Source organism: Sapajus apella, unplaced genomic scaffold, assembly GCF_009761245.1.
Source record: "Sapajus apella isolate SASKATOON/1434 unplaced genomic scaffold, GSC_monkey_1.0 scaffold99, whole genome shotgun sequence".
Classification (NCBI taxonomy): domain Eukaryota; kingdom Metazoa; phylum Chordata; class Mammalia; order Primates; family Cebidae; genus Sapajus; species Sapajus apella.
The window spans coordinates 5,983,341-6,005,215 of NW_022437039.1; the positions used below are offsets into that span (position 1 = coordinate 5,983,341).

Below are 21,875 nucleotides of genomic sequence, written 5' to 3' on the forward strand. Positions count from 1 at the left end.
CTGCATTTGCTCTAACTGTAAAGGTGGTTTCAGACTTGAGGCTTTAGTATAAAAGCTACTCACAATTTCCATCCCTGGCACCATAAACATTTGCCTCACAGCAAATAAGCAACATTATGTACAACTCCAAATGTCCTTGCCACCTCTTGAGACAGAAGCTGGGTTAGGGCCTGCATTTGGAAGTGATGGTGTCTATACGCTTCTTGCCACTGTCACGGACACCCACATTGCAGAGGACTCTGTAGGATCCCATCGTGTCACCTTGTGGCTTTGCTCCTCCAGTACAAAACACACAGACATGTTGAATATAATCACACTTTTATTTTCACAATGCCAGCTCTTCCTGCTGGATGCGCTGGTCCCCAAGAGGGTCGGCTCAAAGCTCTCAGAGAAGCTGGTTCTCGAGACAAGAGAGCAGGGACGCTGGGAGGTCAGGATGCCTTAATGCTGCAAAGATAACAGCCTGCACACAAAAAAATGCTGTTAAAGATAAAAATGCTGAACCCCATACCTTCACATGCTCTTCTCATTTGAAGACAGTCTTGCTCTGTTGCCAGGCTGGAGTGCAGAGGCGCAACCTCAGCTCACTGCAACCTCCGCATCCTGGGTTCTCCTGCCTCAACCTGAGTAGCTGGGACTAGAGGCGTGCACCACCACACTCAGCTAATTTTTGTATTTTTAGCAGAGACGGGTTTCCTCCATGATGACAGGGCTGGTCTTGAACTCCCGACCTCAGGTGATCCTCCCACCTCAGCCTCCCAAAGTGCTGGGATTACACATGTAAGTCAGCGTGCCTGGGTGCTCTTTTCACTTTCAAATGAGACTGCTTCAAAGCTTGCTGTCCTGTGTTAGAGGGCTTGCGGAAGGGCCACTGTGACTGCAGGTGACTGCAGTGGTTTTCAAGGCTCCCCCCACCTCCACTGGGAGGACTCAGAAAGCCGTCAACAGACGGCATCCACAGCCCGTAGAGGGAGAGGACACAACAGTGAGACCAGGGAAGCAGAGTTCATTTTTCTTTAAAATTTCAATTTGTCTCCCCCAATTCAGTTTAACGAACTCAAACTCCTGACACTGTAACTGTGAGTGGAAAGGGGAACGCGGCACACAGCGGAAACATTACAACACGTTCTTTGGAAAAAGAGTCATTTAATATCTTAAGGGAGAGTAGGAACTTTCAGTTACCTAAGACTACAGTCAACCCCCAGCCCAGAACAAAAACAAAACAAGACACCTTAATGTTCATTCAAAGACAAACCCACAGCGAAGGGCTCCCACCCCCCTGCTCTAATTCCTCTTTCTTGGGGAGGAAGGAGGGAAGGGCCAGGTCCCTGGGGGCCCTTCCTTCCTGCTTTCTATCACACCGGTAACAAGGCAGCTCTCAGAGCAGAAGGCACACACACTGCAGTGGAAGTTGAGAAAGGAAGTCACTCCAAAGTACACACTGGCCCAGAGACCAGGAAACTGTGCCACAGAGCTGGGCAGCAAGGCCAAGGGGACCGTTTGAGGACCATGCCCACGACAGCACCTGCTGCCCCCGGAGGGGCCTCGTGACATGTCACGCCACATCTCCAGTCACCTTACTTGTACACACTTCCCTCCTGGAAAACCTTTAAGAGCAAATGTGACTAGATGGGGGGGGGGGGGGGGGGGGAAAGAATAAAAGAAGACCTTGTCCCCCCAAAACGGAATTAGATAGAAAAGTACATCAGTACATCTCAGTGAAACCTCGTTACAGATGCCAAGGTTTCCCAGGCCCGTTTCCAGGAAAGTAGAAATCTTCCTCCACTTCCACGTCACTCACTGAATTATAATTTTTATAGAAAATTTTATTCAACATACAACATTTTCCAGCAAAAAGGCAATATACAGGAAGAGTTGGTGTACACTGCTCCCACAGAAACAACCCAAAAAATACCGGAAAAGGATGAAAAATAAGAGTGATTTGCTGATTCTATTTTACTGCACTCAAAACTAGACACGCAGCTGGCATTAGCTCCAAAATAAAAGGAAACGGGGCTGGGACTGAAATAAAACTACACACAATGAGTATCAACATCAGTGAAATTCACTTGCAGACTCACCCAACAAAAAGGAACCTCCTCCCAGTGGCAAATTGTACATGTTCATTCATTAAATATACAATTTCATTTTTCCTTTTTTTCATTTTTAACTTTTGTACAAAGTCAACAGCTTACTAACCACTAGTGAGCATGCCCTCTTGCTAAAAGGCTTTTTTGTCTGTTCCACTTAAACGAAATTCTATTTATAATTCTTTCACCTGTTCATATGAACTGTTGAGATCATTAAGTCTGCCGAGGCAGCATAGTAAACCTTAATTGTATTTAACAATGTTCTCAATTTAATAAAAAGACCCCCACAATGTCTGTCCAGACTGTATTCAGTGCATCCACTTTGCAAAGGGGCTGCAGACAGTAGTGGCTGACGAAGTGAGACGAGTTTATTAAAAAGCCCCCAGGCAGCTGGAGGAGGAGAACCCGAGGAAGGGCCGACAATGCACACAAAGAAGGGAAGAGCGCTATTTATTAGGTTGTGAGTTTCTCTGTTTTGCCTTTACAGATGCACAAAAGGTCACTGGAAGTATAACTGAAGGAAGTAGGTCAGACGAGCCTAAACACAAGACTTTCTAGCTGCAGGGCTGGTGCACGGGACCCCAGGAAGGCAGCCGGGCCACTCATGCCTACTAGGGACAGCCCAGAGACCTTGAGCCAGGGACCCGCAATCCACTAACCTCTTCTCCCCCATTGCGCTGACAGTTGCCTTGCACTGTGGTTACCATAAAATAACTCTCATTGGCATCCAAGCTTTATAAAAACACCTTCATTTTGCTCAAAAAGGGCAGTCAATAGATACAGAGAAGCCAAACTGAACAGCCTCAATAAAATAAAATTAACACCAGGAACGATCCTCTTGCTGAAGACTTCCGCTAGAGGGCACGTGCACCAAAGTTCTAGGCTGTTAAGGGGCCACACAACGCACCATCCTCGCCTTGAACACACCAGCTTGGAAATCAGTTATGGATTTTAATGGCCTTTTCAAGGTAAGTGTAGCGACTCCTCTTTGGGGCTTTGTTGAAGTGGTCGAGCCCTAGCCAAGGCCGAGGATGAGACATGTTACCTGGTGGGGACGAAGAAAACAAATGATGCTACAGAGCAGCCCTGGAACCTCTCAGGGGTGGAAGCCAGGACCTGAGCTGCACGCCCACCTGGAGCTAAGGCGGCCCACACCCTGACTGCACCTCAGAGCCACTGGCCTCATAACCCTAAGACTCCATCACCCTGAACACACATCCAAGTGTCTCTCCTTGAAGAACTCACAGATTACAAAGGTGTAAAGATCTGTTAAGAACTTGCAGGTCAGGAAATGCTATGGCTCCTGGCTCCACAGGTCACCCAGGGGAGACAGAAGAGCTCGCACTTGACCCCGGGGTGATCCCCTCCCAGTCCCAGACCACTTGCTTCTTAGCCTTCAGAACCCACACCAGCCCCCAAGGGGAGGACCCTTACCGGGCTGTGGCTCAAAGTCTTTCAAATTTACTTCATACTCGTCTTCATTTATGTACTGGTGTCGGCCCATCATTACAATTGCAAATTTAAACTAAAAGAAAAAAAATCAAAACTCCTCCGTTATTTCTGTATATCAGCAAAACTCTCATCTCTGGCAAAAAAAAGCCTAGGCTGCAGTGCCAGGCAAGACTTGAGCCCGCGGCCCACAAAGCTCCCAGGAGGCCCCAGCTGCACACCTTCTCGAACTCCTTCTCCTGGATGTCCAGCAGGCTCTGGATCCGCTTCATCACTTCTCGAAAATGCTCGCCCTGGAACGGCAAAGGATACACGTGCTCACATGGTCACTCCTGGCATCCTTGGGGCCATGTCACATGGCAGCTGCCAAAACCAGTGCCCAGCCCCAGCAGGAGCATATGGATTCAGCAACAGCAGCCTTTCAAAAGCTCCAGGTTTTGATGCAAACCACTCCGCCAACCACAACATCATACCTGGTGTATCCTCAGCAAAAAGGGGATTCCGAACGTTCCGAAGACCTCTTTGTGGAAATGTGCCACTGTGACAAGCATCTCATTCTCTTTGTCTATGTCCACCTGGTCCAAAGGGATTTCCTGGGGACACAGATAACAGACACAGTTCTGTAAGCCCAAGTAACATGGTCAAAATGTCCACGTCTAAATTCTCACGCTACTCCAACCCAGAGGGTACGGCCTGTTTAGGACTAATTTCTGTGCAAAAACGCTCCAAGTCCACTCCTGGAATCATACACCTCAATTACCGGAATATAAACACAGACTCAGCTACTTGTACAATTTACTGTGACATTTAAGTATGCAGCAGACGGGACTCAGTGTTGGGGACAGTCACCTCTATTCGAAACGTCCGGCTTGTTGCAGGAGATAAACATTCTAATAGTTCATCTTCTTGATGGACACCAATGATTTTGTAGCTTACAATTTCTAGCAGCCTGAACAGAGGGAAAAAAATGGGGCAAAGTGAAGTATATTCGCTTAAAAATAAAATGATTAACACAGACAGTTTTCTAGAAAGAAGGTTACAAGATGCTTATTCTTTTTTCTTTTCCCCGAGACAGAGTCTTACTCTCTGTCACAGAGGCTGGAGTGCAGTGGCGTGGTCTTGGCTCACTGCAACCTCTACCTCCCAGGTTTCGAGCGATTCTCCCGTCTCAGCCTCCTCAGAAGCTGGGACTACAGGCACCTGTCACCACTCCCAGCTAATTTTTGTATTTTTAGTAGAGATGGGGTTTCATCATGTTGGCCAGGCTGGTCTAAAACTCCTGACCTTGTGATCCGCCCGCCTTGGCCTCCCAAAGTGCTGGGACTACAGGTGTGAGCCACCGCACCCGGCCTTTTTTTCTCCCCCAAAGAGGATCTAAAATATCAGAAATAGGGATTGGGGGCCAAGCAAGCAGAGGAGGTCCCCTTGAAGCACAAGATTAAAGGGCCCAGCTGGACGCAGTGGAAGTGGCCACATTTGAGCACAAAGATGTACAGACTGGGCCTCTGAAAATTGTGTAAACCTTTCCCACAAGGAATCCAGAGTTGGCGGATTGAGACGTTTTCCTCATTTACTCTTATTAGATTACAGATGAAGGTCTCACTGTTTAATAATTGTTTAATTAGAAGTAAAGAAAACAATTTGGGAACCAAATGGCCCCAAAGGCCATTTGTCCACAAGCGACTGCAGGGCAAAGTAAAGAATCATGCCCATCTCTCTGATAAACAATCACCTCTCTGACATAAACAACCAATTCAGGAACTTCTTTCTACAGCCCGAATGCTGGCTAGAGGGATCAGAAGTGACCTGATCTGTCAAAAACAAAATCAAGAGTAACCCTTGCCAGGCGCAGTGGCTCACGCCTATAATCCCAGCACTTTGGGAGGCTGAGGTGGGCGGATCACCTGAGGTCAGGAGTTCAAGACCAGCCTGACCAATATGGTGAAACCCCATCTTTAAAAAAAAAAAAAAAAAAAAAAAAAAGTCACCCTTTCCAGTTTCAATTCATCATTCAAATGGAATAATATCCTCCCTCTGTTTGGCTTTTCTACGGGAATGTCACCTTTTCACTACAGCTACTGTTATCAGAAGATACAAGGGGAAGGATGAGAAACATGGCTGAAGTGTAAAACACACACAAACCCTGCACCACACCGGCTTGATGGTTACCCTTGAGACTTGAACAACTGGAACAACAATGATCTGTGTTGAGATTCTGTGTAACAGTCTTTGCAACTTGGGGCGCACCCCACTGAGTCTGGCAATGATGCACATGGATCCTGGCTGGGCAACTTTCACCAACGCAACTGAAGAGGTCGGCATGACTGCTATCCCTGCTAACCGTCCACATTTGGGCTCAAAAAATACTTGCCTAAGTTTCCCTGATGCTTTCTCCCCAAGCTCCACGGCCTTTTTACATTCTTCTAACAGGTCCCGGACACACCCATGCTTGTCTGGATATAGTGTTATTTCCTAAGCAATGAAAAGATAAAATAAGTGCTTTCAAGAGAGCCAAAAAGGCCTTCTACCACAAAGGAGGAGAGGAGAAAGTTGCATCACTGTTTTCAACTGTCCCCAGCTGGCCGCCATATTTGTGTTCTCATTCCCACCCCAACTCCCTCATCTGTGAATTCACTCACAGGGAAAATACTGACCCTAATCTAGAACCAACCAGATACTGACCAGAGGTTAACAAAGGTGGTCCTTCATGCAAAAACTTGTCATTTACAGAGAACACTTTCTCAGGAAATGATCCCCGGAAGGGTCACCCAAGAGCCTCTCCAATTCTCAGCACAATGAGAAAAGAATGCCGGTCCAGATACAAGACCAGAGGCTGACTTTGGGCTTTCAAGGAGCTCAATTCTACAAAGGTGAGACTATTTATGTCTCAAATTTTCCCTCAATGCTGGTAGAGCTAGAAAGGGTGAGAGATCTGGCATCCAAATAGGTACACAGACTTTTCTGAAGAGTCACCTAATGCCTGTAATGCCAACATGTTGGGAGGCCGAGGCAAAAGGATGCTTGAGCCCAGGAGCTCAAGATCAGTCTGGGCAATATATCAAGGCCCTGTCTCTTTAAAAAAAAAAAAAAAAAAAAAAAAGAAAAGGAAAGAAAAAAATTTATATATATATACATACACATATAAAAAAAAAAGAAGCCAAGCGTGGTGGCATACAACTGCAATCCCAGCTACTTGGGAGGCTGAGGCAGGAGGATCACGTGAGCCCAGGAGGTCTAAGCTGTCGTGGACTGTGACAGTGCCAGTGCACTCCAGCCTGAATGACAAGAGCAAGACCCTGCCTCAAAAAAAAAAAAAAAAAAAAAACAACAACAAAACAAAACACCTAAAATGTGGCTGAGTGTCTCTTCTCTGTTTGGAGCAAGCATGGGACACTGGAGCCGCCTGTACTGGCAGTCTGGAGAGTAAGCGCACAGCAGAGACAATGCCTCCTCCATTCACAGGCCAGCTGGACTCACTGAGACCAGGTTGAGGCAGGAAGAGTCGGAGAAGGATCCTCCCCCTAGGCCAAGTGGCAATGTATAAACATCACAGTGGGACCTGGGAGGGAAGGGCTGGCTGCTGAACCAGTTCCTTAGCTCAACATGTGATGCACTCCAAAGGCCTCAGGAGGTCTTGCCAGGAAGCAATAGAGACTCTGGCCCAGGCCACCCCCAGCCCCCAGCATGTGCTATTGTTTATAGAGTTTTCTTTGGTTGTCTTAGTTTTTCAACGTCTGGGGATAGATAGAAACAATAAGCAAGTTCCAATAAAAATGAAAATTCGTACTATTCAAAAAAACTCACCTCTTCCCTAAACTGGCTGTTTAACCATATACATTTAAAACTTCGCCTGTTCTCAAAGTCTGTGATTTTCATCTTAAGCTATTAAGAAAAGAAAGATTCATGTCAGATACCGTCACCAAAAACCCAAGTCTTCTCTTTATTACCCATAGTTACATTAATTTGGACTCATACCTGCTGATAGTAAAGTTTCTTAGGTTGTCTAGGCTTGAAGAATTGTAGAAGATCTCTTAAAGTACCTTCATAATTATGTCTAAGAGGATTACCTGGGCCATCCCTATAACTACACAAGAAAACAGCATATAAATAAATGACTTGTTTATTTGCCTAAAAACACATATCTGTGAGTGAGCATAAAAGCAAACCCCTGGCCTTACACCTGGACTTCAAATTTGGACCTAGCATGGGGTTGAACTTAATACTCCTATTTCCCGAGAACTAAGTCCCACTCGCTGTCACACTTGAACACTCCCTACAATAGTGACAAAACACACAGCAGCCTGGCAAGACTGACCAGCTGGACACATGGGAGATGCACTGTGGATGTATCTAAAGTCAGTCTGGCTTTGGATGAGGCTGTCAATTATTTAAACATAACAGAGTAAATATGTGGTCAAGCTGTGAGTGGTGACAATTCTGAAACTAAGCAAGAAATGGCATGTCAGGTGAAATGGCGAGCTAATTATTAAAATTAGTTCCACGATGTTTCAATGAACTGTGGAAAGCATGCAGTAAAGACCAAACAAGTGTCTGTGCATGTGACTTACCCTTGAGACTTGAAAAACTGAAGCAACATTGGATCTGTGTTGAGCCTCTGTGCAACTGTCTTTGCAACCTGGGACACAGAAAAGGAAGGTTCACATTTTGGGGAAAAAATGGAAACTTGCTCATAAACTCCGTGATTAATTACTTAAAATGTGCTATGAGCAGCCTGAATTTAAATTCCCTAGAAATTTATTCAACAGGAATAAACTATATTCCTTAATATATCACCATGGGAGTAGCATATCGGATAAAGGTAACTTTGAAAAGGCTTTTCACTGTTAATGGTGAGGTCTACAGTTGTTTATTTTCTGATGACGATTATTCTAGCTCCCATGGCAATATCAGCCTGAATCCACTTCAGTGCGAGATTTCCTCGGGCAATGGGATCACAACCCCTTCTGAACCAAAACCATGAGACAGCTTCTTCAATAAGCATTTTAAAAAAGAAATTGGTCTTTCTGGAGTGGAATCTTAAGAGGAAAGGAGCATTTATTAAATACCTGAAAATAATTCATTCTATTTGATAACGTAACCACAAATCCAGGATCATTAGGGATTGTTTTATCACAGAAAATGACATCAACGCGGTGGTAGAGATCTCGGAAATATTCCTTTGCGGTGGGTAATTCACTGTTATCATTTTCAGGGTCATCCCTGGTGGGGGGAGAAAGTTTGCAGTCTGAATCAAAGTCCATGGCAGGGGGTAGCTGGTAAAAATGGCATCATCTTTTACACAACAGTGACACCAACAGGCTCTCTTGCAAGATAAACTCAGGTTGCCCTTTTAGGGGGCCAGGCGTCTGCCTGAGCTCCCTCTGTGAGCGAGACAAGTATGCATTGGGATCCACTGAGCCAGGCACAACCTGGCGGATTGACACTCTCATCCCAGCACAAAACAAAACCCCCTGAGGTAACACCACCTTCGCCACCTCTATTAGGAGCAGATTTGGACGCAGTGTCTTGTCCACAGGCCAGCCAGGTGGTGGAGCCCAGTCTCTGACAGTCAGTCAATTACGGTTTTCACGTGCCATCAAGCCTCTTTCAGACACTGAGTGTCTAAGACCAAAGACTGGCTGGTTTACATGAAGGCAGATTGAAATGAATTACCCAAGTAGGTACATTCTAAGGAGTTTCAATTTCATAAATTTTAGGGGAAGGAAAGCAACTGGTCCCACTCTGCTAACAGCTGCAACGTGCACTTCAGACATTTTAAGGAATTGAGAAGAGCTTTATGAGATGATCATGTTCACCACACCTAAGTCCAAAACCCAGAGAAAGCCTGTCAACAGTTACATTCAAAACGTAACAAAACAAAACAAAACAAAACATGGTTCAGGATCTAGGTACAAGTGTTTCTTGGTTCTACAACTTAAAAAAAAAAATCCTGAAATTAGTACAAAGCAATACAATCTTTCACAAAGTACCTACTTCTGAAATACTATGATGTCACCATCCATTAGTTCATCAAGGGCTTTATCAAGAGAAACATCATAATCCTGAATTCTCTCTGTTAAATTCGGTTTAACTTCCTACAGTGGAAGACATAAAATGGTTATATTGCAAAGTTTGTCTAACATTTAATATGGCCCGATAGTCTTCCATGTACCCAAGTATTTTCTTTACACCCAAGTCTATTCACGTTGTAAGTTAAAATGTTAACGGAAAAAGCTAAATAAATCCACAAATATGTAATAATCACTGATTATAAAACAGGTACAAAATTACAAATCTAAAAATGTCATTCTCAAGATCATCTGAGGCCCTGAGTTACCTGGCAGACCTAACACAGTTAACAAATTCGGGGTAAAAACAACAAACCAAACCCTCCAGAAACAACTAAGAATATACTGATTATGGAAAAATAAACCATCCAAACCTCATAGAGGATAAGGCTAGTATCTTGAATAAATCCTGCTCTGTCACACATAACTGGGAGCAAGTCACCTAGGAGAAAGAAGATATTTCAAATATATAGCTGTAATGTACAAAGCAAAGTCAACTCAGGAGCTAAGTGCATGAAGGACTTACGTATTTTACAGGATATTGGTGTGTAGATATGCCCACAGTAATTCAAACTCCGTGTTTTGGGATCATACATCTTCAAAAATAACATTACATCATCTACAAGATTAACAAACAAGATCCAAACACTCAGTACAATGCTTTAAAGAAAAAAAAAAAAAAAAAGAAAGAAAGAAAGAAAAGAAAACCAGTAAGCTGAGTAGCCCAGTGACAAATGAAATGACAGCTTAAGGTACCTAAAAGTTATATCAGATGAGGCTTATTCACAAAGCTGAGGCTATAACCACAGTGAGTTTCCAAACATCAAACCCATGGAAACCCACTACATTTAGGCAGTCAAGATAGTACCGAGTGCAGCAAACTTAGAATTCCTAGGTCTGAGACCTGGCACTGACTGGCTGGAATAGTGTTGCCACGGGAAGACTGCTCATGGTCTTGTGTCTTTGCCAGAAGTAACCACTCACAGCAATAAACATCTGTCATTTTATAGCAAGGGTCAGCAAATTCTGACCCACCTGTTTGTTGATAAAGCTGTAATGGAAGACAGACAGCCCATTCATTTACATATTCTTTGTGGCCACCTTAGTACAGACCGAATGGCCTGAAACGCCTGAGATACTGCCTATTTGGCCCCCAACAGACAATGGTTTTGCAACCCTGCTCTTGATGATCTGACCAATGCGATTAGCACAGCACAGCGGCTGAGACCGAAGACAGAATGGGACGGCCCCACGCGGCTGCTACTGTCTCCAGGCCTCACAGGAAACTCGCAGCCAAGTCACTCGTATTTGACTTCATCGCGAAGTCTAGTGAGTATCTGTAGAACAGATCAACAGATCTTTCTGCAAGGGAAGAAGACTTAACCCTGTGTGTTTAGAACAACAATCCAGGATCCAACGCTACTGCTCTAAGTGCAGGCAGGCGTCTCGTGGGCACTTACGATCTTTATCAAACTTGGGTAAGGTCGCTCCACTAGCAGCCAGCTCGGGATCGACTGTTTCCAGGAATATTGTCCAAGGGTTTTCATTATCACTGAGCTCAATCATCTATTTCCAAAAGAGACGCTGATTTTAGAAGAGTCTAATGACTTAGGTGACAGAGCGAAAAACTACAGTCAAGTACTGAAGAAAACGTCCAATTCTAGTTAAGTGGACCAAAAGGGAAACAAGCTGCACTAACTGCAGAGGACTAACGCCTTCTGCACAGTTCCAAACCAGATACCCTATTAACAATATTTACTGTTTTATTGCCGTCAGCTTCATTATCTAACATTGCTGGTCGTTTTGTTCCATTACTCCTTGCTTGCATGGGCCACAATCGAATTTGATCTTGTGGAAATCCCTGAAAAAAAATATAATATTAAGAATAGATTAAAACAAAAACAAGCTCTTATTTTAGTCCTCTACATTGCAAACCCCCCACCATCCCCCACACGCATTTGGTCAACGAACGTAAAGACTGACTGTAACAAAAAGAATTCTAATTCTTTCCCGGTTGATTTGGACAAACTGTGACCTATGCTTCAGGATCAAGTGCCCATTTTGTACAAATAAAGAGGAGGCAGGGGTGCAAGAAGTAGGGTGGGAGATGAGCAAGAGGTGGAAACGAGTCTGTGAAATCCTGTGCTGGAGTCAGCTCAGTGGTTTTCTTGCACTCCTTTCTCAGGCAGGACATGTTGCTGGGTCACACTTCTCACTGTTAGCCAGTGGCTGGATACAGCACCTACCCCTAAGGGCAGCTTGTCTTTTCTAGTGACACAGAAATAAGGTGGAACTCGGGAGCCAGGGTGGGAAATGTCAACAGGACTGGCACGCACCATGGTCTGAGAGAGGTTCTGAACAAACTCGGCAAGCGAGGAGTTCTTCAATACTTTGAATACAGTGTATTTCACTTTTTCTTCATCGTACATGTCATTTCCTTGGTGGCCACAAAACTGGTCCTCTGCGACTATCTGAAAATATGTATGAAACAGAGAAGACTTTACAGCTGACAAAAAATGAGTTCACACACAACAAACTTAAACACTAAAATCTAAAATGCTAAAAACCCATTAATTGTTCCAAAGAAATTTCTTCAGAAAACCAATGAAGAAAAATAGCATAAAATGACCAAAACCTAAATCAGGTATTTGTTTAAAAAAAAAAAAAAAAAAAAAAAAAAGCTGTGGGCCAGGCATGGTGGTTCATGCCGGTAATCCCAGCACTTTAGGAGACAAAGGTGGGCAGATCACCTGAGGTCGGGAGTTGGAGACCAGACTGACCAACATGAAGAAACCTCATCTCTACTAAAAATATATAACTGCCCGGCTGTGTATGGTGGTGCATGCCTGTAATCTCAGCTACTCCAGAAGCTGAGGCAGGAGAATTGCTTGAATACAGGAGGCGGAGGTTGCACTGAGCCGAGATTGGGCCATTGCACTCCAGCCTGGGCAACAAGAGCGAAACTATGAAACTCTATCTCAGGAGGGAGGAGGAAGAAGGAAGGCGAAAGAAGAAAAAAAGGAGGCTGTGTTTCACTGCAATAACTCACCTATAAACTAGACCTAGCTGGACAGCCAACTGTGAGATGACCCCCTCCCATCTCCAACACCATCCATACTTTTTGAAGCAACACACACCCTCACATGCACACTTGATCACTACTCTGATGGCCTGACTTCTGCCCCCCCAAGTCTTTACTCCTGAACAGGCCCCGCTCGCCACCAACAGGGCCAGGTGTTACAAATACTCAGGCAGCTGCCCAGAGCAGCTCAGGGCACAACAGTTCCAGTTCGTGCATCAGGAACTACTCTGGCACTGAGATCAACCTCAGGCGACAAGTGGAGCGGCTTCTCTCTGGGCAGTTGCCCTGCTGTGCGGCCACCCAAGGGTCCCAGAGGGGCAGGGTCTGACCTGCACTTGCATATAGAGATGGGCTTCCTGCCGCTCCTTCCGCTTCTGAGCCTCGATCCTTTTCTCTTCTTGCAACCGCTCCACCAACTGCTGAGGAATATCATGGTCGGTGACCGCCTGTAAAACTTCACCTGCAGGACAAAGGCATCTTCTTTGATCTCTACAGATAGACTCTCTCCTCCTTAGAAGCTCTTGATTCCAGGTCATTAATAAAATCATTTATTAAAGTGAAATTACTTGGTACCATGAGTCTGCATCAAAACGTGCAAACCCAATCCCGCTTGTTTCTGGATTGTTGGGAATACAGTGAAATAAGCCGAAAATGTGTTTGGACAGAAAAGGATGTTGGGGATTCCTGGTACAATTGTCCAAGTTCACCACAGTAAAAACAGAACAAAGGTGAACGCTACTCACTCAGTTTTGATTCCCTGATATAGACTAACATGTAAGCATTAGTGCAGTGTCGGACAGACAGGTCGTCATCATGACCCCCATAATTGTGCTCTATTGCTTCCTCTTTAGTACACCTTGACACCACGTCGTCATCAAATTTACACCACTGCAAGGAAAGCAACACACATTAGCAGAAGTACCCAGCACCAAAAGGCAGCGATGCTCTAAAACTTTTCAACTTCTAGGTATGCCCCTAGTTGAAAAAATATACTTGTGTATACATACACATGCACACAACCTGATGGTGTGCTAAGCAGGCAGCCTCAGGCATCGGCTCATAAAATTCATTAGGACCTTCCTCTTTCCCATTCAACATTCTGTGGGCACTACTACTTTCACCCAATGGCAAATTCTGTAATTTACTCAAGTAGTCCATTTTCCACTTAGATTCAATCTACTGACACTACCAACTCTTTATAGAATTAAAAAGGCCACACTGAGCACACCAGAGAGTTCAAATTTTATCTTTTAGTTATAAAATTAAATGGGTCGTTTTGTCCTATCCCATGGCATTTATGGAATCAAGTTAAGGGCCAAAGTGAAGTTTACGTGGTATGTCCCTAACAGTTATCTTCCCATCAGTGTTGTGGATGGAGCCATATTAAATAGGGACAAATGCTGCTGTTACAGGCACTCTTCAGTGCTCTCTCATGCTGCAGGGTCCCTCCATCAAATCCCCTTGGCAGGAGCTGGCTGCTGACCCTATGGTCTTGGAGGTAGATTCAGAGACTCTCATCTGCCAAATGGTATGGCGCCCTCTATACTCCCAAGGGTGGTGGTGAAGCCTGCATGAGGGATTGCCACAAGAAGAAACAAGGGAACACCAGGTGGCATGCAGAGGAACATGCAATCAGCTGGCCTCCTAGACTCCGTCATGGATAATCACCCCACGAGCATTCAGAAGCAAAATATACATGTCTCATATGAGATGTAGGGGATTCTGTAGGGCCCAACATTGGTTACTAACAAAAAGAAACACAAATGCTGATTTAGCATTTACCTTCAAACCTGAGCAATTAAATGGACAGGAAAACAGCACTTAGCAGCCAGAGAATACACAGATCAATCAGGGGTCCCTGACAAGGTCCCGAGTAGGAACCAGAGCACGCTGAAGCAGAGCTTCAGTGGTAACTTTCTAATGATCTCACATTCAGCCCTGGGTCCCAGCACTTACTTTGCCGTCCCCTTTTGGGTTCAGATAAACCACATAATGTCCACCATGATTATCTCCACTATGAACCAGGACTGCATGAAGAATATAATTTGCAGGGTCCTTGGGATCTGTTTTTTGCAAAAATTCATCAAGTGGTAACTGCTCTGGGAATTCAAACCTATTAGAAAACATTTTTTTTTTAAATTCAGCATTAATTTATACATAAAATATCACACTTTACAATAAGTAAGGCCATTTAATGTATCAGCTCATCTTTAATGGGATAAGCATGAATTGCCTTGGGAAGGCCTGTAACTACATGACATAATCCCTACTTGACAGAAATAATTATTCCTAGGCAACGTAATAAATACAAACTATGAATACTTAAGGGTGAGGGCAATTCCAAACATATCAAAAAATGATTCTGAAGGTTGAGAAGTTAAGACTACTAAAGGTATCTGCAAACTGAGATACATGAAAAATCAAATTCAGAAAGACATGTAAAAATATTTCGCACTCTGAATACTGACTGACTTTTAGTATTTTACAGACGTCCTGAAATTAACTTAGTTTTAATTGGCTGTATAAAATTTGATTTACTTGACCAAATTTCACCATCAGGGTTGCAAAATTAACTGAGGCAGGAAGGCAAGTAGCACAGCATGCTCGCAGTCCCTGCAGCCTTCAGGAACGGTGGCCTCAAGTTGCCAAATCTTCTGATTCCCAAATGATGCCAAAATCTGAACACTTACATGAAATCTCACAATTTAAAAAAGGTTTGCCACTGGCTCCAATAAAAACAAAAACAAAGTGAGGACCCAAAGAAACACCAACAGGTTGGAACTGGTCTGAAGGCTGCCAATTCTGAATTCTGGCTGAGACAGTTTCTGGCATATACACCACTGTAATGACTGTGATTGGGTGATCAAAAGCTTGGCTGGTGGCAAGTACCATGATTTGATTACAATCTCCCTCAAACCTGAAGGCTCAAAGACCAACCTCTATTCCATACAAAGCTGGTGCTCAAACTAATCAGGGCAAAAATACCGTATTTTAAATCAGATAAGGCAGTGTGCATTGTTGTCACTCCTGCATCTGGTATTTTGACAATCTTACAAAAACGACTTGTGGCCGGGTAGGGTAGTTCATGCCTGTGATGTCAGCACATCACTTGAGACCAGCGTGTCACTACTAAAAATACAAAAACTAGCCAGGTGTACTGGTGCACGCTTGTAATCCCAGCTACCTGGAAGGCTGAGGCAGGAGAATCCCTTGAGTCCAGGAGTTCAAGGCTGCAGTGAGCCATGATCATCCCACTGCACTCCAGCTTGGGCGACAGAGCAAGACTCCGTCTCAACAACACAGTAAAACAAACAAAACAACAACAACAACAGAAACTACTTATAACTGGCATACAAACACCTGCTTTAGCATTCTTGAAAACTCAAATATACTAATTTGACACGAACAGAGAGATAATGAAATACTGAAAAATCCTATTTAAACAAATATACTAAAAGTCTCCTCTGGGCTGGGCATGGTGGCTCACGCCTGTAATCCCAGCACTTTGGGAGTCCAAGGCAGGTGGATCACAAGGTCAGGAGATCGAGACCATCCTGGCCAACATGGTGAAAACCCATCTCTACTAAAAATACAAAAAAATTAGCTGGGCGTGGTGGTGTACACCTCTAGTCCCAGCTACTCCGGAGACTGAGGCAGGAGAACTGCTTGAACCTGGGAGGCCCCAAGCTGCAGTGAGCCAAGATTGTGCCACTGCCCTCCAGCCGGGACAAAAGAGCAAGACTCAGTCTCAAAAAATAAAATAAAATAAAATAAAATAAAATAAAATAAAATAAAATAAAGGCTCCTCTGAAATAACATTTACAATCCAGTCAAAATTAAATTAGAAATCCTGTGAATGCAACATCTGTGAAGCAGAACAGCCCCATCCTTGTGGACTTAAAACAGCCACAGCAGAAAGCGGGGCTGGGACTGGGCAAAGCATCCCTGAGGGAAAATTAACTCGGCAGAGGTGGCCTCTGAAACTTTACATAAAAACATTCCTTTAACATACCTCCTCTTGGGACACAGAGGTAGAAGGGAAATCTAAATAAATCAGATGTGGGACTGAAATTATAAAGACTGAGGAAAGCACTGAGAATAACTCCCTAGATCAGCATGATGAGGACATCTTAACTTTACATCCCACTGTAGTTTACCTATCATTGATCTTGATATTTTGGTCCGTCTGAGGGTCATACATAAATCTCATCAGTTGTAGATGTAACACTGGTGGCAATGTTAGGAATTTCACACCTTTCTCTGCTTCCTGAACACATTGAAAAATAAATGCAAATTCAGTTAGCTTCTTTCTACTTACTCCGTGAAGCAATCAATGAAAGCAACAGCAGTTCATCAAGATTGGAACATGTCTGGGGATTCTGGGGGACAGAGGCAGGGAAGTTTAGGTATCCATTTAGGGCATCTTTGAAATGTTTTCTTTAGGTCTACTGATGGGTCTCTCTGTTATTTAAAATGCATCAGCATGTCTGTGACAGATTCTTTTACCTTGAATTATATTCTAACTTGATGCCCAGCAATAGGGGAAGAAGCAGTTAAGGAAATTTAGACACTCGTTTCCTGCTGTATTATTACATAGTCATTAAACAATGCAAATTATGGAGATCCACAAAAAAATTGTTAAATGGAAAAGCAGAAAACTCTGCTTACAATTATGCAAGATTAGGTATGCGCATGAAAACACCCAAACAGAACAAGTAGCAGGGAACAAAGTGATGGGTTGGCAGGATTATAAGCGAACAGCTTCCTTTCCTTGGGCTCTCTGATGTCTGCCTAAGAACCCATATGTCACAGAGCACGCCCTTACTGCTTATGGTTCAATCCTACTTCTAAGACAACGTTCTAATCCGGTGTCAGCAAGCCCCTTCCCCAGCCGACTGCTGCCTCTGTGGGACAGGACACCCCAACTTCTCAACAAGCATTCTCTGGGGACCCAGGACGCTACAGCTCTCGCACAACTCTATCTCTGCTCCAACTTGGCCAGCTCTTTGTTCCTCACTAAAATCAAGCTTTGCCTAACTCCACCACGGCCAGGCAGTCAGGGTGCCTCACTACATCAACTCACATCTCTATTTCCAATGCAAGATCTTCCCTCTTGCTGGAAACCCTCCTGCCCAGCGGCCATCAAGAGACCTTGAGGAAGGGGGCCATGACAAGGCACACCCATAGGCTAAGGCTCTGTGGTGTACATGACCATGTTTATAAGACAGGGTTATCTCAGGAAGGACAAAAACAGACCTCAGGAGCCTGCTCCACAGCGGAAAGGGGTCTGTTTTTAACACAACTCGAAATATAAAAGAATTCTGTCCCCACCACTGTCCACTGAGGCTTTGACTCAAATACATACTGCTCAACCAGACCCTAAAACATCCAGAATAGAGAAGAATAATTCTTGTGAGGAGACCAGAATATTTCCTAAGCACACCAAGCTGCCAACGTTCTCACGAGAAAGCAACTTTCTCATCTACACCTCAGTTCCGCAGTCCAACCGAACTGACCTAGCAGAAGAGCACATTTGCAGCTGACTGCAAAACAGGTACACGGGCACCACAAACTATAAATTCCAGGCTTTGTAAGCACAAGTCAGCTTAAATTTTTAATTATAAATTAGTTGAGTCAATGAGTCAACATTATGAGATTACAAAACAGACGCTGGATCACTGGATCCATAAGGACACTGTAGAGCCAACAGACTAGCAGCCAGGGACAGTCTCTTGCCCTCTATCCAAGCAGGGGCTAGCCACTGGGTCACCCACCATGTTCACTGCTCTGTCAGATGCCCAGACTCCTGCGGGCCAAAACCCTAGAGAACACATTCCTCATTCTAAAGTCGTGATCCTCAGAAAACTAAATTCATTAAAAATACATTTTAAACTAAGGCAAAACAACCTAAACACAGTCCAACTCACTAAAAAATGCCTCTTGTAACCAGGAGAAGCTGAGGGACAGCTGGAGCAGTGACACCAGTAAGGTGAGGAACCGAACAGGGGAAGGAGAAGACTTCCTAAAACCCGATGAGAACCTCTGGCCTGCTGGATGTGCTTCTATGGGATAAACCAGCTGCACTCCCGTTTCCTAACATCCTCCTCTCCCTCCCCATTCAACTATCCAAGAAACAAAATCCTTTTATATTCGAAATACAAGAAACACATGGAAAGGCACAAATTTTTATTTAGCAATTAAAATAATTCAAAATAAAGAAGAAAGCTACAACAGGACACTAGCACAAAACACCCAACTTACCTGTAAGCCATGTTCCCCAGCGTCATACTTATTGTCCCCATCGAGCTGTTCTACTGCCACATAATCCACAAATGATTCAAATACTTTAAAGAGAGAGAGAAAAGTCCACTGCTAAAGCTTCAATTATAATACAGCCAATCCAGGTATAAGTTATTTAAATTGGTATATTTAGGAATAGGAGAGAACATAAACAATGCTAATTAAGAACAGTAACTCTCCCCTTGTAGCCAAAACTTAAGTAAATGTGCCGTTAAGCATCTTTGCTCATTGGTCAAAGGCTGGTAGTATCTTTCTTAAGGACATTAAAACAACAATATGGAGGTATGAGTTAAGGTTTTAACAACTGTTGTTTCACCAAAGTACATACTGTAAAGCTATGATTATGAAGACAGCTTGGAATGGGCAGTGTGGACAACCCCTTGGTCTCAAAACCCAAGATGCACAAATGTGAATGGCTGGTTGATGTGGCAGAACCACAATGGTAAACCTCGACTTCCTCAGAGATCAACACGGGGTGGAGTGGAAGTCAGTCCTGACATCTCCCCACCCCACCCTCTGCTTATTCCAGGTGGATTGTAGATAAATGGAAAAGGCAAAACAGTAACAGGTAACAGATTTTCATCAGGTACAAAAAGCAAACACTGACACACTGCAATTCCCTAAAATAAAGAATGGTAATATTAAGAGTGAAAGGACGAGCCACAGGCTAAGGGACATGCTCTCAATCCAACATGGAACGTGCATCCAGAGTGTACGGAGAGCTCCTCCTGGTCCACTCATGAAGGAAAAACGCAACTGCTCAACACTGAAAACTGCTGCGGTCATGCTCCGGACAGCATGCAGTGCAGGACAGAGATCCCCAAAAGAGACAAAGGAGAGCTCCGCAATGGGCCCAGCTCTGCTGACAGTTTACAGGCTGCAGCCCAGGGAAGGCAAACCCAGACAGAGCACGGAAGTGAGAATCAGAGGACCTCAAGGGAGCCAGAACCTGTGGGCAGAGCAGCCTGAAGCAGAACGCTGCCCAAACAACTGCGCATCTTGAGATGCACAGTTTCTCCTTAGGCTGTCAGTGAGAGCTGATCAGTGAACTCGAGGAAATTACCTGGGGCGAAGCAAAGAACCAGCAAGAGGATCAGGATTGCGGGAAACAACCTTCAGAGCTCATGACAGACTGGGAAGTCTATGTTCCCACCAGTCACGGTGGGAAAACCTCTGAATGCCTGGGAGATTCAACTAACAACTCGAAGGATGTGGGGACAGGTTATCACTCAAGTAAAACCTGTTCTCCCATCTAGCAAGGCTTAAAAACAAGCCTCAAAAGAAGCAAATGATTTCCAAATCACTTATCTATGCACAAGAGCAAAGGTTAGAAATATCCTACTGATAACACCTAGCACGATACAAACCACCATGTCTTCTTTTCAACAAAGTGATTACCAAGCATGCGGCTAGGTGCAGGGGCTCACACCTGTGATCAAGCACTCTGGGAGGCCAAGGTGGCCAAATCGCCTGAAGTCAGGAGTTTGAGACCAGCCTGACCAACATGATGAAACCCCATCTCTACTAAAAATGCAAAATTAGCTGTAGTGGTGGGCACCTGTAATCCCAGCTACTCGGGAGGCTGAGGTAAGAGAACTGCTTGAACCCAGGAGACAAAGAAGCCTTAGTGAGGCAAGATTATGCCACTGCACTCCAACCTGGGCGACAGAGCAAGACTACACCTCCAAAAAAAAGAAGAAGAAAAAGAAAGGAAAAGAAGCTGGAACCCCCACCCAAGATGAAGAGAACAATCTTTCAATAGAAACAGACACAGAAATCTCACAGATGACAAAATTGGTAGACAAGAGCATTATCAACTATATTCCCTAAGCTGAAGAAAGCAAGAGCATACTAAGAAGAGGCATAGGGCAGGATATGGTCCCAGCACTTTGGGAGTCCGAGGCGGGCAGGTAACTTGAGCAAGGGAGCTCCGAGACTAGCCTGGCTTAACGCAGCAAGATCTTGTCTCCAAATAAATATAATTAATTGATAAATACACAGAAAAAAAGAAAACATAAAGATGTTTATTTAGAAAAATCCAAGGCAAATCTTTAAAAATGAAAAAAAAAAAAAAAAAAAAAAAAAAAAGTTTCAAAATGAAACAACACCATGGATGGAATTCACAGAAAACTGGACGCCGCAGGCAATTAGTGAAGGTCAAGACAGAGCAACAGAAACTGCAGCACAAAACCCAGAGAAAGGAGATTGGGACATCTGGAGGCTGGGGGTGACCTCAGGCAGCCAGGATCAAACAGCTGAAAACCAGAGAGGAGAAAACCTTAAAAGTATGTAGGGGAGCTAAACTCAGTGGCTCATACCTGTAATCCCAGAAATTTTGGGAGGCTGAGGTGGGTGGATCACTTGAGGCCAGGAGCCCAAGATCAGCCTGGTCAACATGGTGAAACCCTATCACTACTGAAAATACAAAAATTAGCCGGACATGCTGGCGGGTGCCTGTAATCTCAGCTACCTGGGAGATTCTCCTGCTGAGGCAGGAGAATCACTTGAACCCGGGAGGTAGACACTGCAGTGAGCTGAGATGGCACCATTGCACCCCAGCCTGTACAGCAAAACAAAACTATCTAAAAAACAGCAGCAAAATACACAAATACATCCTACTACAAGGTTCTATTTAAACAGATACTTAAAACATGCAAAGTTAACCTAGGAAATTAGAAGCCCACGTGCTGGTTTCCTGTGAGGAGTGGAAAGTAGTGGCTGTGAAGGGCTGTGGGGGTGCTGGCCAACACTAGAGCTGGGTGGAGGTGACAAGCCTGTGTTTACCGAGTGAGCTGCTTGCTTAAGATCTAAGCCATTCTCTGTGTCTAGACTATTAAAAAAAAAATCACCTAATTGTGTCAATGAAACATTAAACCACAATAGAAA

The 21,875-nt window shown here is 44.3% G+C and overlaps 1 protein-coding gene and 1 long non-coding RNA gene across 3 annotated transcripts in view; one reads left to right on the forward strand and one right to left on the reverse strand.

Moving 5' to 3' along the window:
• Positions 1–1,126: 1,126 nt before the first annotated feature.
• The window catches only part of USP7 (ubiquitin specific peptidase 7), a 71,540-nt gene continuing 50,791 nt past the window's right edge, over positions 1,127–21,875 (reverse strand). Inside the window, exons 11-31 of one of the 2 annotated variants that reach the window (XM_032258083.1) lie at positions 18,951–19,033; positions 16,847–16,956; positions 14,646–14,802; positions 13,433–13,577; positions 13,019–13,149; positions 11,944–12,078; positions 11,367–11,468; positions 11,068–11,173; positions 10,134–10,226; positions 9,982–10,049; positions 9,534–9,634; positions 8,606–8,759; positions 8,108–8,175; positions 7,515–7,623; positions 7,344–7,421; positions 5,911–6,011; positions 4,389–4,488; positions 4,013–4,132; positions 3,761–3,832; positions 3,525–3,615; positions 1,127–3,135 (exon numbers count right to left, since the gene is read on the reverse strand). In XM_032258083.1, the coding sequence (XP_032113974.1) occupies positions 3,029–3,135; positions 3,525–3,615; positions 3,761–3,832; positions 4,013–4,132; positions 4,389–4,488; positions 5,911–6,011; positions 7,344–7,421; positions 7,515–7,623; positions 8,108–8,175; positions 8,606–8,759; positions 9,534–9,634; positions 9,982–10,049; positions 10,134–10,226; positions 11,068–11,173; positions 11,367–11,468; positions 11,944–12,078; positions 13,019–13,149; positions 13,433–13,577; positions 14,646–14,802; positions 16,847–16,956; positions 18,951–19,033 (2,231 nt within the window). In that variant the 3' untranslated portion in view covers positions 1,127–3,028. The remainder of the gene's footprint in view (positions 3,136–3,524; positions 3,616–3,760; positions 3,833–4,012; positions 4,133–4,388; positions 4,489–5,910; positions 6,012–7,343; positions 7,422–7,514; positions 7,624–8,107; positions 8,176–8,605; positions 8,760–9,533; positions 9,635–9,981; positions 10,050–10,133; positions 10,227–11,067; positions 11,174–11,366; positions 11,469–11,943; positions 12,079–13,018; positions 13,150–13,432; positions 13,578–14,645; positions 14,803–16,846; positions 16,957–18,950; positions 19,034–21,875) is intronic. The other variant, XM_032258084.1, reaches the window with a different exon arrangement.
• LOC116536330 lies at positions 4,286–7,254 on the forward strand. The gene is made up of 3 exons (XR_004262576.1): positions 4,286–4,371; positions 4,518–4,521; positions 7,244–7,254. It is a non-coding gene; the product is annotated as an uncharacterized LOC116536330 (long non-coding RNA).